The sequence below is a fragment of the Rhinolophus sinicus genome, chromosome 13 (genome assembly GCF_057876585.1).
Source record: "Rhinolophus sinicus isolate RSI-liver-muscle chromosome 13, RSI-T2T, whole genome shotgun sequence".
Classification (NCBI taxonomy): domain Eukaryota; kingdom Metazoa; phylum Chordata; class Mammalia; order Chiroptera; family Rhinolophidae; genus Rhinolophus; species Rhinolophus sinicus.
Window position 1 is genome coordinate 11199800 of NC_142513.1, and position 16245 is coordinate 11216044.

General features: G+C 45.0%; 1 protein-coding gene across 1 annotated transcript in view; it reads right to left on the bottom strand.

Annotated features, from left to right (window-relative positions):
- Positions 1–16245, bottom strand: part of EYA2 (EYA transcriptional coactivator and phosphatase 2) — a 218076-nt gene that overhangs the window by 56984 nt on the left and 144847 nt on the right. The window contains exons 8-9 of the mRNA XM_074317592.2: positions 14029–14171; positions 7519–7602 (exon numbers count right to left, since the gene is read on the bottom strand). Of these exons, the coding sequence (XP_074173693.1) occupies positions 7519–7602; positions 14029–14171 (227 nt within the window). The remainder of the gene's footprint in view (positions 1–7518; positions 7603–14028; positions 14172–16245) is intronic.

Consider the following 16245-nt stretch of genomic DNA (forward strand, 5'->3'; position numbering starts at 1 on the left):
AGCAGAAAGGCAGGGTTTCTCAACAGCGACACTAGGGAAGTTTGGGGCCAGATCATTCTCTGTGGGGGGGCCCAACTGTGCACAGTAGGGTGTTCAGCAGCATCCCTGGCCCCCATCCACTAGATGCTAGTAGTACTACCCTAAGTCGTGACAACCAAAAATGTGTATGACATTGCCAAATGTCCCTGGTGGGGCAAAACTGTGTCCAGTTGAGAACCACTGAGTTGGAGCAACAGAGTTGGATGTATGGCGATGCTGAAGGGTGCGGAGGGGGAAACATGAGAAGCATGGAGTATTAAAACAATGCCGTTTATGTACATAACAAATAAATGCCCATAAAAAGAAAATACATATTTTACAGGGAAACAAACTGCACATGAAAGCAAGGAGAGGGGACAGGGAGGGTCTAAAAGGAAACACACATTTGCATCTATGTGAAACAAGAAAGAGGCCCATGTGCACAAAGCGAATAACTCAACAATGCATTTGAGCTCAAATTAAGAAAAAGAACATTCACAGCACAGTACTTGGTATACAGTGAATGTGCGAAAAACGGGAGAGTTTGTTCAAGAGGAACTCGCTAGCTGGCAACAGAGGGAGAAGAGATCAGGTCCCTTCAGAGGGAGACCCTGCAGAGAAAATAGGCATCTCTGTAACCTAGGGGGTGAGAATAAGGGATCACATTTCTTCGTTCATCTGTTCATTCGTTACCTGTGGTTGGTTCTGCCTTTGAAATACATCCAGACTGCCACACTTCTCATCACCCATCTCTACCTCCCCGGTCCAAACAGCCATCACTTTTCAGCTGGATGGTGGCAGTAGCTTCCTTCCTGGCCTCCCTGCTTCCAACTTTGTCCTTCTAGGGAGTCGATTCTCCCTAGGGAATCAGCCAGAGGATTCTTTAAAAATATAACTCGGACCTTGTCCTTCCTCTACTCCAAACCTCCATGGCTCCCACTTCAGAGTAAAAGCCAGCTGAGTTATTACTCTGCCCTTCGCTTGCTCTGCTGCCACGCTAGCTTCTTTGCTGCCCTTCAAATCCACCAAGCGAACTGCATCCGGCTTGGGCACTGGTGGCTCCCTTGGTCTTCCACCCTGTATCTGTTCTTCCACTTCCTTCAAATTTTCATTAAAAAGTCACCTTCTCCATGAGGCCTCCTTCCCTGGCCACCTCTCCTTAAATTTAATTTCAACCCTTTCCCCCTGCAATACTTTAGATACTTCAAAGTACACTATAAATAAAGTGAAAAACACAAGCCACAGCATGGGAGGGAATATTTGCAAATCACAAATCTGATAACGGACTGGTATCCAGAATATATGAAGAGTTCTTCCAACTCAATAATAGAAAGACAAATAAACTAATTAAAAATGGGCCAAGGATTTGAGTACTGTAGATATTTCTCCACAGCAGATATTACAAATGGCCCAATAAGCACATGAACACATCATTAGTTAGTCAACATAATTAGTCATTAGCAAAATGCAAATCAAAACCACAATGAGCTACCACTTCACATCCACAAACAGGATTATAAACAAAAAGGAAAGACAATAGCAAGTGATGGTGAGAACGTGGAGAAACTGGAACCCTTAACATTGCTTGTGGGAATGTAAAATGGTGCAACTACTCTGGAAAACAGTCTGGCAGTTCCTCAAAATGTTAAACTTAGAGTTACCACATGACTTAGCAATTCCACTCCTGGGTATATACCTACGCGCAGTGAAAGCATACATCCCTGCACAAACTTACTCACACATGTTCACAGCAGCGTCATTCAAAATAGCCCAGAGTGGCAGCAACCCAACTCTCCATCAACTGATGAATGCACAGACAAAACGTGGTACAATGGAAAATTATGTGGCAATAAGAAGGAATGAAGTACTGATACACGCTACAGCACGGACGGCCCTTGAAAACACAGTGCTAAGAAAAATAAGCCTGTCACAGAAGACCGCATATTGTATGACTCAATATAGAAGAAATCTCCAGAAGAGGCAAATCTATAGAAAGGGAATGTAGATTTGTGGTTGCCATGGGCTGTGGGGGGGAAAGGGGAATGTTTGTTCATTGGTATGGGGTAATGAAAACATTCTAAAATTAGGTAGTGGGTGACGGTTGTACAACTCTGTGAATATACTAGAAACCCCTGAATTGTACACATTGAAATGGTAAATTTATGGTATGTGATTATATCTCCATCAAGCTGTTATTAAACAAAACACATAACTGGTTCTAGAGTCGAGCTTCCGATTGGCACTGAGATGCCTGGAAGGCAAGGCAGGAAAGGGGGAGTCAGGATCGACCCACAATGAACCCCAGGGAGGACAGCTGATGAATCCCTCTTAGAATCCCTTCCTGGCCACAGGCAAATACTCCTGACCACCTTGCATGTGCCTAACCCCAGCTGGAAAAAATAGAGTGCAGGGACTTCAGGGAGGCGGGTCAGGAGGAGGAGAGGTGAGGAAAGAGGCAGCAATCACTGGCTGCTCCAGCTCTCCAGGGAATTTCTAATGGATCCACAAGATACAGAGAGGAACGGCTACCAAAGGGATGATCTGGCTCTGAGTAGTGGGTAGGAAGAGATGGACAGGAAGTGGAGAGATGGCAGCTTCGAGCAGCACATGCTCTGATTGGGAACAAGAAGAGAGCCCAGTTTCTGTTTTAAAACTCAAACACTGTTTTGAATCATCCCTTAATCACTGTAGTTCTGTTGGTCTTATTTCCCTAAGTAAACAGTGAGTCGCCCCTTTGGCTGGGACCACAGTTGATATGATTTCGGCTTCCTGTCCAGTTCTCAACACAATGGCCACAAGCAAAGAGCTGCTGGTCCTTGGCGTGGACGTCCAGAGGGTTTTTTGGCCTTTAGAACCAATTCTGGAAGCTCCACAGTCCTCACCCTCTTCTGAAAAGAACACTTCAGTTTCCTTTGGGGACCCATCCCTCCCCCACCTCGTCCATTTGGTTGGGATGGAGCTGACCTGCTCCTCTGCTCTCTCCATGTCAGGAGTGGCTGGCCAATCAGAGGCAAATGGATGCGTATGTGACCCAATTTGGGTCAGTGAGATTGAAGCCTGGGAATTGTGCTGGAATTTGGGAAGCAGACAGTCTCCTTTCTTAGTTGGGATTGCTGAGAGGAAGTGACTACATGGAGAAAGTTGGCTGAGGGGTGCAGAAACACCAAGCTCTGAGAATATTGCTTAAGCTCCTGGATCCAGACCAACCTGAATCCCACATACCCCTCCCTGGCTCTTTTATTTCTTGTGATCCAATCATTATAGCTTTCTTTGTAGCTTAAATACTCTGTGCTTCAAAGTGAGAGTCTTGCTTGATACTTGCTGTTAATAATAAGCTCCACGTGGCTGCAGCTACTGGAAAAGCACAAAAAGAAAGAGCTATGGGCCCAAAGTGACGGCCATGCATTTTAGTTCTGTTATGAATGCCCTGACTGCATAACCTCCTTGTCTCTCTCAGTTACTCTGTCTGCAAAACGAGGCTCATACTTCTGCTACTCTAGGTCTTTTATACTTCTCTGACTTCCAAGTTTATCAGCTGTAGCCCAGACCTCTCTTTGGAGCTTCAGATCCACAAATCCAGTTGTCCTCTAGGCCTTTTGAACTAATTTTATTTTTCCTCAATAATTTGTTCATTGTTCTTCCTCTTATTACATGGTACTTTGTGCTAGAAACTGCTATAATAGTTGTCCTCCAATATCCATTCTTCGTTTCTCCCTCTCAGAATAACAGTCTCTAAATTTTGAGGGGTCATGTGACTAGACTACATTTCCCAGACTTCCTTGCAGCTAGATGTGGCCATGTGATCAAGTTCCAGCCAATGGGATGTGAGTACAAATGGTATGTGCAACATCTGGGTCTGGCCCTTAAAGAGAGGGACAAAAAAGTAAAAATAAAGTAAAAGAAAGAGAAGTAAACTCCCCTTTTTCTGTTCTCCCTTCTCACTGGCTGGAGTACAGACATGGGAGTGAGCTATGTTTTATCTTGGTAATGAGGGCAATGCTTCAGGGATGGCAGAGAATCAGGCAGAAGGTCCCTGGTGCTGGGTAGCCTTATCAGCTTGAATTGCTTATACCTGGACTGCTAGACAAGGAAAATATTCTATCTTGTTTAAGCCAGTTATTTTGAATCTCTCTAAGGGTTGCTAGATTTAGCAAATTAAAAAAAACACACAAAAAACAAGAACAAAAACAAAAAAAAAACCCCAAAACTCATTTCTCACCTAAGAGAGAGCTGGAGGAGGGAGTGGAAAATTCCAGAAGAGTAGTGAAGATTGCACAGGACATCTGTAGGCCCCAAAGGCTTTTCACAGTTTTCCCTGTACATCCTGGGAGCACATAGGGAGGCAAGTGAGCCTGGGGTCTGACTCTCATTCTGTCCTGGGTGATCTCTCTCTCTCAGCCTCAATTTCTCCTTATGTACCATGGAGATGAATTGAGCATGATGGCCTTGGGTCCTTCCAGCTCATACCTTCTGTGGTTCTGTAATTCTAAAATGAATGTTGACACTCAGATGCCAATAGGGTCAGGAGGGTGCCATAAACGGGTTAAACAGGCTAGGTGGGGGCTGGGGATCGGCTGGAGAGCATACACCCCTGCGAAGAGGGCAGTCGCCACTCAGCTCCTGCTGACTGCTACCCCTTGGGAATGCAGGATTGCCAAATTTTCTAAGTTTTCAAGAAGAGTTGGAAATCTGGATAGTTTTGGTCTGTGCAATCTCCTGATTTTTAAATGTTGGCGACAAATTCACATTTTTTCAAGCACTCAAGGGGCCAAACTAAAAAATGTCTGCAGGCTGAATTTGGCCAGTGGCCACCAGTTAGAAATTTTTTGTTTTGATGCTATTTTCCTGCCCTCCTTCCCCCCTTTCCTTCTTTCCTCCCTCCCTCCCTTCCACAAATATTTGATGCCTGCTATGTGGGGGGCACTGTTCTCTGCATTTGGGGTAAAACAATAAATAAAACAGGAAAAAGAGTTCCTGTCGTCATGCGGCTCTCATTCTAGTGAATTGCCCGGATTCATTCATGTAACAAAAATTTATTGGACAATTCTGACCCATGCTCTGTACTTAGTTGGGTTGATAAATGTTCATGGTCCCTGACCTCACGGTACATATAGCCTAGAAGGGAGACAGGCAATAAGGGCAAGATTATAGTATAAATGAGAAATAGTTATGGGGAGAGATGCAATTTAGATGGAGGGGAGTGGTTAGGAAAGTCCTCTTGGAGGAAGCTACATTTATAATGAGAACTGAAAGGTAAGTAAGATTTGACTTAGTAAAATAATTTTCTAGAACATTCTAGATTATAGCAGTCTTCCAATGTGCCTCCCCCCAGACCCCCTCAGCTGTTACCATTCCTGTACATGCGGAGGCTTTCTACTGTTAGCATGTGCCCTAGGCCAGAGGGCAGGGAGGTCACATCCCTAGGAGAAGCCCTCACCCCATGATGGAAGGGAATCTGTAGATTACTATCCTACCACCCTCCCTCCTTGGTGGGTCAACTCTGAGGTGTGTTCCACAGTCTCCTAGGGGTCCCCCGTGGGACCAAGCCCCAGTTACCCACAGCAGAAACCATTTATGCACACTGCATTGGCTGCTTTCCCTTCCCTGTCTCAATTCTCCACTCTGCATCCGATGCTTCCTGAAATCTACCCCCAAATAAACTACCCACACTCTCTGATTGTCTGAAGCTCTGCTTCTGGAAGAAGCCCAGAGGATAAGGGAGAGAACATGGCAGGCTTGAGGACAGAAAGCAACGCAGGCTGAGTAGTAGGAAACGGTGCTGGAGAGTGGGGGCAAGAGCCAGCTCATCAAGGGCCCTGGAGGCTGGGGGTAGGGTTTGTCAACCGGGAAGCCACCGATGATTTTTCAGCTGGGGAGGACGCTAATCAGGCTTGCATTTTGGGATGATCCCTCTGGAGGGGGCTGTAAAGGGCAAGAATGGAAGCTAAGAGAGGAGGTAGCTGGAGGTGAAGGTAGCTGGGCTTAGGTGGTAGGATTGGAGAGAGGTGGCTGGCAATGAGGAATCACAGGGGCCAGGAGACCTGGGGCTCACAAAGGCCTCTGGGCTTTGGCCCTGTCCTGAGGGAGCCCACAATTTGGTTTAAGGAGTGGTGGTGAGACGCAAACACCAAAATCATGCCTAAGATTACAAAGCCCCACACAATTTAAGGAACCAATTTGCTGCGTGGAGCCGTAGAACTTCAGAGCGGGCTATCTCTAAGGGAAAGAAGAGTGAAAGAATGCCTTTTAGGGAAGGTGACTTTACCAGGGTGGCTAGAAAAACCACGGAACACCCAGACCTAGAGAGCAACTCACTATCGTGGCCCCTTTGGGGCAGCCCAATTTTCTTCCATGGCAGCCAACTCCACTCTTAGGTGTTTTCAGCAGCTCTTGACTCTGCCATCCTTTACCTAAGCTACGCACAGTCCAAAAACGCACGCCGGATTTCCCGCAGGCACTGCTAGACGTATTAACAGCATTCCTACACAGTAAGAGATTTCTGCACCACCAACACCATTTTCATATTCTTTACAACATAATGGCAGACGATAAATCTATCTTGCTAATTACACATCCAGCTTGTTATAACTCCCATAAAAAAACACGAGCAGCTGGAAAAGCCATGAGGTGATGTCAAATCATATTCCTGGTCTCTAAACAGAAACAGAAATATTTTCCAGTCGCTGGTAAGTCTCATGGTTCCTACTCAGGCGTGGAAGCAGCTGCCAGCAGGTTGCTCACCTCGGATGAGACTGTAACTTGCCCGTGCTCTGAAGCTCCACCCCGCCACCCCCACCTGTCTCCCTGAAGAGATGGCAGACGTCTGGAGCATCCACATGTGTGTTGGGAAGCCCTCAGCATGAATGCAAAGAATCGGCAGGCTTTGGGTTTTAGCACTTGGGTTAATTGTTGTATTGTTCAGGCGGTTTCAACGTTTCTTCCATTCACCACCATTCAGCCCAGAGCATTCGCCCAGAATTCTACTATGTTGGGATGGTTCCCTAACATAATTTGTCGATAATACATTTGCAAAGCTGTTGCTAAGATCCATACCGGAGCTGACAAAATGCCTCCCCCTCGTCTCAGAAAAATGGAAGGAAAATTAAATTCATCTGCTGGAGACACTAAGATAAACAACAGGGAAGAAGAAAAAGACTTTACCTCGTATTTTAGCTAGGATTACTGGTTTTGGCTGCAACCTACCCTAGCCCTCTTAGGAGGGAGACAGCCAACGACTATGAGCTTATATCCTATTAAGTGGACGCTGAATGCTTCATGTGTTGGAAGAAAAGGCATGGGAGACAATAGAAGGGGAAGCTAATTAAATTTTCACATGTCAAGGGAAAATTCCACAGGCGTTCTCAAACCTGGGCGGACCCAAAGGGGCAGCTTTTGTTGGAGAAACCGCCTCATAAACTGCCCCCCACAATTCCCAGGACAAATCAGCTGGACAGACAGTCATGTGGGGGGGGAAAAAGAAAGAGACAAATGGAGTCTTACCTTCCCGTATCTGGATGCAAAAGTCCCCGTGAGTAAGGAGTGAAAAATAATTATTGTCTCATCCAAGTCCCACACGAACACACGCTGTGATGAAAGAGAGGAAGAGAATGGAGACAAATGGACTCACTTGCATCTGACTTAATGTCTGCAGAAATTAATTCTCTGGAGGAAAAAGGAGTCTTGAAAAACATTATCTTTAAGTTATAAAACATGCAACTCACTGGTGTGTCCTTGCGTCCCCATCCAATCTCAGCTGTGTAAAGAGTATGCTGATGGCCAATTTCTGAGCTCCTATCAACCCAATAGATGCCAGAACCAAGAAGCCTGTTTTTGCCTTCCACACAACAGCTCAAAACAGGGGTTCAGTCCAAACACAGTAATAAAAATCATATAACTCATTTGACAAAATGAATACTACCATTTTACAGTCACAGCTCACCGTCAGTCCAGCTACTTCTGACCATGTCTGTTTTCAGCAATTCTGGTGGTTACCTCCACAATTCTAAATAACATATTTATACCTTTACTTATTTTTTTATTTTTTATTTTTTTATTTTTTGTGTGGTGTGAGGTAAGGGTGTAAGTTCATCTTTTTGCACATGGATATCCAATTACGACAGCATCATTTTTTTTTTTTTTTTTAAGATTTTATTGGGGAAGAGGAACAGGACTTTATTGGGGAACAGTGTGTACTTCCAGGACTTTTCCAAGTCAAGTTGTTGTCCTTTCAATCTTAGTTGTGGAGGGTGCCGTTCAGCTTCAAGTTGTCCTTTCAGTCTTAGTTGTGGAGGGCGCAGCTCAGCTCCAGGTCCAGTTGCCGTTTTCTAGTTGCAGGGGGGCTCAGCCCACCATTCCTTGTGGGAGTCGAACTGGCAACCCTGTGGTTGAGAGCCCACTGGCCCATGTGGGAATAGAACCGGCAGCCTTCAGAGTTAGGAGCACGGAGCTCTAACTGCCTGAGCCACTGGTCTGGACCCGACCTTTACTTATTTGATGTCCCAAATTTAGACAATATCTTTCGACTTAGCAATCTGGAAGTTTTGGGTTCAGCTCATGGTAATCTCCACGATTTCTCCAGAACTTTATATTTTCACACACGTGAACCCCTCTATTTCTCATTCCATCAGCTATGGACATTCTCTCTTGGTTAACACAGTAAACGCACTCTGGAAGATATTGGATACTGGTGTCTATTCTTTTCCCCACCTCCTCCCCTCTCTGATGTTCATCAGCTCTAGCTTTACTTTTGCATTGTCAATGTGGACAGACAGTCTTGTGTATTTAGTTTTATAACTATACTCAAGTCTTCTGTGCTCTGTCTAGATGTTGATTTTTAAAGTTGGTAACTAGAAAAGACCACTTATATCTTGTGATAACTGTTCACTGCAGAGCCAAGTAACGTGCTAGAATTTCACTTCCTTCTCTGTGTGTCCAATGTCCTAACCCCAGAGCCACTTGAAGGAGACTGTTCCTGCCATCAAGGTCATGTGCATTCTCCTTTCTTGCACGCTATCCCGATAAAAATCATGCCATATCTCAGTGTGTTCACATAGGAATCATGCAACATGTTGTTTTTGCTGGAGTTTATTAGTTGCTTTAATTATTTTCTTGTTTCCAATAAGGTGCCTTCACTAGAATCTCAAATTCCGCCACACCCTCTGTATCAAAGATATCCATCCTCAGTGACAGAATGCTCCAATGCAGACTGGGTCATCCTGAGATTTGCTGCATAGCTAGCATTCTGAGACTTCCCTTTACTGTTATTTCTGGGTCAGATCCACCGTTTCCTGGATCCCAAATCTCTCTTTCTTGGTTTTCTTCCTTGTTTTGCTTGTTGAATACATCGTTAAGTTGCTTCTTCTGAAAGGGTGTGCATGGAAAATAATCTTCCTGAATTCTTGCGTATCTGGTGGTACCTTTATTTTGCTCTACAGCTCCTGTGGGTCCGGAATTCTAATTGGAAAACAATGTCCTTTAGATCTTTGAAAGAATCCCTCCATTATCTTGTAGTGCTCAGCATGATTGATGAGAAATCTGGTGTTTCACTTGTCCTCAGTCCTTTGAGGTTTTTTTTTCCTTTAGGGCTTTTTAAAGGATTTTTCTTTATACTTGGTATCCTCAGTTTCCATGAGGATATATCTAGGTGTGGTCTTTTTGTATTCATAGTGTTCAGCACTTAAGTGTCTTCAATCTTATTTCTTGAAATAATTTCCTCCCATCTTTTCCACTGTTTTCTCTTTTCTGGAATTTCCAATAGTCAAATTAGACCTTGTGGATTGATATTGGATATCTTTAAAAAAAAATGTTGTCTTTTTGATCTATGTTCTGAGAGATTTCTTAAACTTTCTCTTCCATTTTCGATTCTCACTGACGTTTTAAAATTTATAGTAACTCTTTGTCTCTGAGTGTTCCTTTCCCAATAGCTTATACTTCTTATTTTATGGCTGCAAGAGTTCTTTGAATCTTTATAAGGAAACCAATCAGAATTTTTCAAAGTTCTTTGCTGTTTCTTAAATTACCTTTCTTGACCTTTATCTTACATATTTATCCTGGCATTTGTCCTACATATTTATCTTATATTTTTATACTGTTGGTTTTCCTCATTTTTTTGGTGATGATTATTTTTAAGAACAAAGGGCCTGATTGATCATCTGTGTGGCTGGGCTTGGGCAGCGGAGGGGACGGGGGTGCAAATACCTACTCAGTGTGCCATTGTCAGTGGGCCACCTTTGAAACCTTTCTGGAACTCAGTGGCTGTATTTACGTATTAGCATTTGCCACGTCTTTAAAAATAAAGAGAAGGGTGTAGGTAGAAGGAAAAAGGTCAATTAATGCAGGGGTTTTCAAACAATTAGCAGACCTGAGTAGCGTTTTGTGATTTTTTTTGTGTGTCTAGTTATATTTATGTATATGTATGTGCTGGGTCATGATATTAAATACAGTTCTTACTATGGGTCATGGTAAAAAAAAAATGTTTGAAAACCACTGTTTTTGAGGAGGGCTTCTGGGGTTAAATATGCTAAGCCTAATTTATCTGAATTAACTGGGTTGGATCAGTTAAACTTAGAAATTTTGGAGAGAGAATTTTAAAAACTCCATGAATATTTTCAAATTCAATGCAGGCTCAACTAATTTTCCCATGACACCCCCTCTGAAGAAGCTCTGTCCCTCTTCCCCGCTAGCCCACCAGGCTATTCCCCTGCCCTAGGTGCTTAGAGGGTAGGTTTTGGGTGGCATTCTGATGGTGACCCTAAGCCTTACCCGTTGGGGTCTGGGCCAGCGTGGGTCCCTGACGCTAGTTAGGTCAGAGGCCTTTCCTTGGGAACTTAAAATTGGGGCCTAGATAGACATTCATTGTGTTTGGGTCATGTTGGTAGACATATGATCTGAAGGACAGGGAAGGCGAGTCTGCAGAGAGAGAGGAACAGAGGCGTGAGAGATGGAACAACAACGTGTTTGCAGGATCTGGCCTCAGTCAGAAGCAGAATGAGGGGCCTGAGGAGAACCACGCCTGGGAAGCGGTACATGAGGACACTGGAAAGTCACTATGGCTTGTCGATTCTAGCACCTTCACTGTGGCTTGTGGGGAGAGAAGGTGTAAATGCATTTTCTTGCCCCATCTACCTCTGGTGTCTTGCTGACACTCCCCTGTAGCCCTGCCCTTGGGTTCTACGAGAATCCCTGTATCCTTAATATAAATTCTGCTTTTTCGTTTAAGCTGGCTCAAGTTGGTTTCTGGCACCTGCAGCCAAGGGATTTTTAACTAATACAAACTCAGACTTTTCCTCCTTTCCACTTCTCCACATAATTTCTCTCTCGTGGGCTTCAGTCATTAGCAAAACTGCCAAAGACTTAAGAGGTGTGACCCGTGCAAACCCTCCATGCTGACATTAAGTACAGAAGTGAAACACAGCTCACACCTTTTCAACCGTTCCTGCCCAGTGGTACTTACGCTGGAATCAAGAAGCAGATGTTTCCAGAATAATAGCACCCCATAGTCCCTGACTTCCATTCCACCCCCACCTCCTTTGCCATTTAATGGAAAAATGTCTCTCCACCCCCACCATCTCCTACCAAGAGCAGAAATCGTGTGAGGTGACCGAATGCATTTTTTTTTTTTTTAAATATTAAAGTATGGCTTGCTCTCCATGACTTCTGTAGCTCTGCAACTTCAAGCTGGTGGAAAATCCTCAGGAATATGGGAGGGCAGAAAGCCAGGACAACCTGAGGTCAATAAACTTCCTTCTTGCCTTTTGTTGAGGGGACCGTGTGAAGGCTCCTCAATTTTGGAAGGTGGGGGCCTTTAAGCATAAGAGGAGAAGCCAGAACAAAAGACCCTGGACTGAGAATAGTCCAGGAGCAGTAGAAACACTTGCTCTGTGGCAGGTCCCCAGGGTGGTCAAGCTCTCAGAGGAAATGGCTGCTGGAGATTGATCAAATGCAGGGGACAGAAGTGGTGTTCAAAATATTTAACACCTAGGATGGTTGGAACAGACACCAGCCGTAAACAACAGATACGGCCCTAATTGTGAAGACTGGTGAAGTAATTCAGCCCTCGCACTGAAGCCTGGCTCCATGTCAAATGTCCTGGCGGTGGGCATTGGTCATTTGTGCCCCCAGCATCCACCCCCTCCTGATAAGAGCCGCTAGGTTTCTTTGCCCATTGTGCGTTGTTGGGTGGGAGTGTCAATTGGCAGCAAGTGTAAGACCCAAGCCAGGCCAGTGGGATGCAGTCTCCTTGGAATCAAACATCGAGTGAAGTAACACTAGAATTTCAAACGGTTCACTCTCCAGCAGGGCCTGGCACCCTGAAGGTTTCCTGGACTCCTCAGCATGGCCTTTGTTACAGTTCTTTCTCATCCTGGTTCTGTCTTCCTCCCAGTAAATTCCTGTTTGCTTAAGTAACCGGAACTGGTTTCTATTGCTTGCAACCAAAGGATTGCAGTTCATACTCTGAGTTTCTTGTCTTCAGCACGGCTGTGTATGGCCGGTGTGTGGCATGGAAACCCCGGAGAACGGCTGGACTTTCACTGACCACTGCAGGCACTGACAGTGAGGAAGGTGGCAGTGACCAAGCCAAGTCGGACGTCAGCAGTTTGTATTCTGATTTCTGAGACCACTCGAACCCTGAGATTCTCATGCAGTTCTGGGAGGGGAGGTGCCCCAGTAATGAGATGGAATTTCCTACCACCCAGATGGGATGGGAACTCAGAGTCAAAATTACCTTGATTTTAAGGAAATGATGAAAATGGTATTTCTTAGCAAATCTGAGTTACTGGGCTAACTGGCTCAAGCTTCGTAGCTGCTACATATATTGGACAGGATTATGAAAAGGGATGTGATGATGATGCATTTGGATTTCTTGGCACCGACACTGGCTTTGAAATACTCTACACACACCCACGGCACACTCAAGCCAACAAATGACTGCCTGTTGCAAAGAAGTACGAACTAGTGTACGTGCCGTTTTTCTCTCTTGATTGATAACTGTTGCTTCGATCTGTTTCTTGCGTGTCTGTCTGTCCTCTGTCCTCACTAGTACCCTCCCCCTTCTCTCGGGCATGCTGTTCTTTTTTGTTTGCCTGTTTTGGGAAAATGTCAGTGCCTGACCAATAATCCTGCACTTGCTTTATTACAATAAAGATCGGTGCATCCCTTACACCAGCCGTTCTCAGCCTGGACTGTACACTGAAATTGCCTGTGGAGTTTAAAAATCCTGATGCCTGGGTTTGCCCTTAGGGAATCTGATTTCATTGATCTGGGTGCAGCTTCAGAATGAAGATTTCTCAAAGCTCCCCAGGAGAGTCTAAGGTACAGCCCAGGTTGAGAACCACTCTTTGAGAAACTCAGAATCATAGAAACGATGCACACTCGCTCGAGCCAGCCTCCTGTCCCCAGGTAGATAAACGTCTAAGCCATATTAGAATCACTAGGGGAACTTTGAGAACCGCCCCACCCCTGCCATGTTCATTTAATTACTCTGGGGTTGAGGCCTGGGCATCTGTATTTTAAAAAGCATCCCAGGTGATTCTAATATGTAGCCAGGGTTAAGAACCACTCTACCCGGCAGGGAAGGTCCACTGGCCATTGTCTTTATGGGGGATCTCAAAGAGTGATCCCCAACCCAGCTGCATCGGTAGCATCTGGGAACTTGTTAGGGATGCAAAGTCTCAGGCCCCCCTGAATTGGGAACTCTGGGGATGGGCCCAGCAGTCCGGGTTTGCAGAAGCTCCCAGATGATTCTGCGGCGGGTTACTAGGTTTGAGAACCACCGTTCTTTACTATTTCCAGGGTCACATTTCCTAGCCCATCAGTCAACAGTGCTTTCGTGTGGCCAATCTAATTCTTCCCAATTTTCCTCCAAGTGCTCTTTTCTCTGTCAATGCACTTTGTGAACACAAAGAGCCATTCTCCCCCATGTACTTGGACAAAACTCTGTCCCCCACTCTCCTGCTCGGGTCACAGATGGAGATCACGTTCCCCAAGGCACAGAGAGGCCGTGGGAGTTACCTCAATCTCATTGTCGCCTGCTGGGGAGGGGTCACTGCTCCGCTTGGACCGGCCTCGGAGCTTCCCGTCGGAGGCCCGGTGCGGCCTGTCTGTATCTCCCTCTTTGGCAGGTGTGGAAGGTCCATTGTGTGTGTTATATTCAGCTGGTGGAGGAAAGGGGAAGGTGGACATATCAGAAGCTTTGCCGAGTGTCTTCTCCTAAGAAATATCACACCAGAACCATGTACCGCCAAAGTGGTACGTCCCAAAGGCAGCACCGAAGGCAAAGACCATTCAGAATCCAAATTACTCCAGAGAGCCCTTTAAATGGCCATTCATGAGCATTCATTCATCCAGCAAAGATTTATTCAACAGACCTCGTTCCAGGTGCTGGTTCTCACAGAACCCAGATTCCAGGGACAGGAGAGACATTAGACAAATAAGGAAATATATAATATGCCCGGTGGGGACATGTGTTATAGAGTACATCGGATGGGAGGTCACTAAGTTATACGAGGCCAATCAGGGAAGGCCTCATGGCTGAGGGACGTCTGCGTAGGGATCTGAGACCCTGTGAGCAGTGAGCAGTGAGGGCGGGGCTGCTGGGGGAGCTGAAATTACAGTGAACAGCGTTTTGCATTTACAACGCTCTGTATATCCTAAAGCCTGAGAATCCCTTGACTAACAGAGGAAGAAAATAAATATTTCTGTGTAGCTGGGCCTCACCCATTAAGAGACCCCTCCTTTGGGGTTAATGGGGCAGGGGTGGGGGTGATGGTGGGAGGTATGGGGGAGAATTCTCCATGTTCCTGTTCCTATGCAGCTTGCTCCATTCTCTCTTCAAAGCAAGTGCTTTAAGGTCTACTTGTTAAGAGCTTTGTCCGTTTGAGAATTAAATGACACTATATACTTGAAAGCATCCAGCACAGGGCTGGCAATTAGATGTCAATAAATGATGTGAATTGAGATCTGGCTCTACTAGATTCACATACACATGAAAACCAGTGAGAAGGGGCAGGGCAGAGGGCAGGCACCTGCTGCTTCTCATCGAGGTGGTGTTTTCTGGACATGGGCGCTGAGGGGCTGCCAAGCTCACACCCTGAACAAGTGAGCAGCACCCTCGTGGCACTTGGGTCCCAAAGCCAGCATCCGAGTTGAGTTGTTTCTTACGCATGCAAGTTTTAGATACATAGCTTTTGATTAGCCTTGATTATCTTTATTGAACTAATGAGGGAACTGAGGCTTAGCGAGAGGTCGGAAGTCTATTGTTAACCCTGCATATCCGAGGTAGAGCCAGAACTAAAATTTGGGGCCTGCCCTTGTCACTTGAGCGACAGAACTATAATCCAGCGTGGCACCTGAGAGGACAATCCCATCCCACTTTCTCAGTTTACAGCTGCTTGTTTAGCTCCCAAATGTATCCTGTGGACTCCATCTCTCCTTCCATAATCACTAGTTCTTGGATCATCAGGGGGAAATGCTTTTGTCTAAAAATACTTGGCAATGGACTGAGTTGTGTGTGTGTGTGTGTGTGTGTGTGTGTGTGTGTTTTCCCCCTATCTTGGAAGGACTATTTCCCTCCAAAACCCAAAGGACAGAACTTTGTTTATATAATATTTATAAAACTTCTTAGCAGACTAAGGACATACTAAGAAAAGATGTGATTTTGAGTTGTCAGGACTGCTGGGCCGTCTCCAACTCCCCATCATTTTCAGGATACAGCGTTAGAGATTCCCAAACATCAACCTAGCAAAGACTTTCTTCTGGAGGATGAGGAATAGGCTGTAAATAAATTTGCAGATGCTTAAGAGTCATGTAAATAAGGTTTATCCTGATTTACTTGATCTGTCAAAGGCTATGGGACCTTAGAAAACATTTGTAGACCCCATTAAAATCCAGGCAAATATTATTAAAAAGAGGGGGAAACATCAGCTACCTAGAAATGTCTACATAAGGTGTATGTGGAGCCAATTTATTAGGGATGCCAAAAAACACACAACCCTTTTCCCAATCTTATATAGTCCTGAGAAAGAAGCGTCCAAGTTCTAGGTCATAGTCAGAGGTACATAGGCTACAGTAATTTATATAAACCTTTCTTGGAGTCAGTTTACTCTTTTTCTTTGTCTTTTTTTAAAAAAATGCGTTTCCTTAGTTATTTTAAAAGCTTTACTGAGGTATAATCGACATATAATAAACCAGGTAGTTAGAGTGCCTAATTTGATAAGTTTTCACATACGT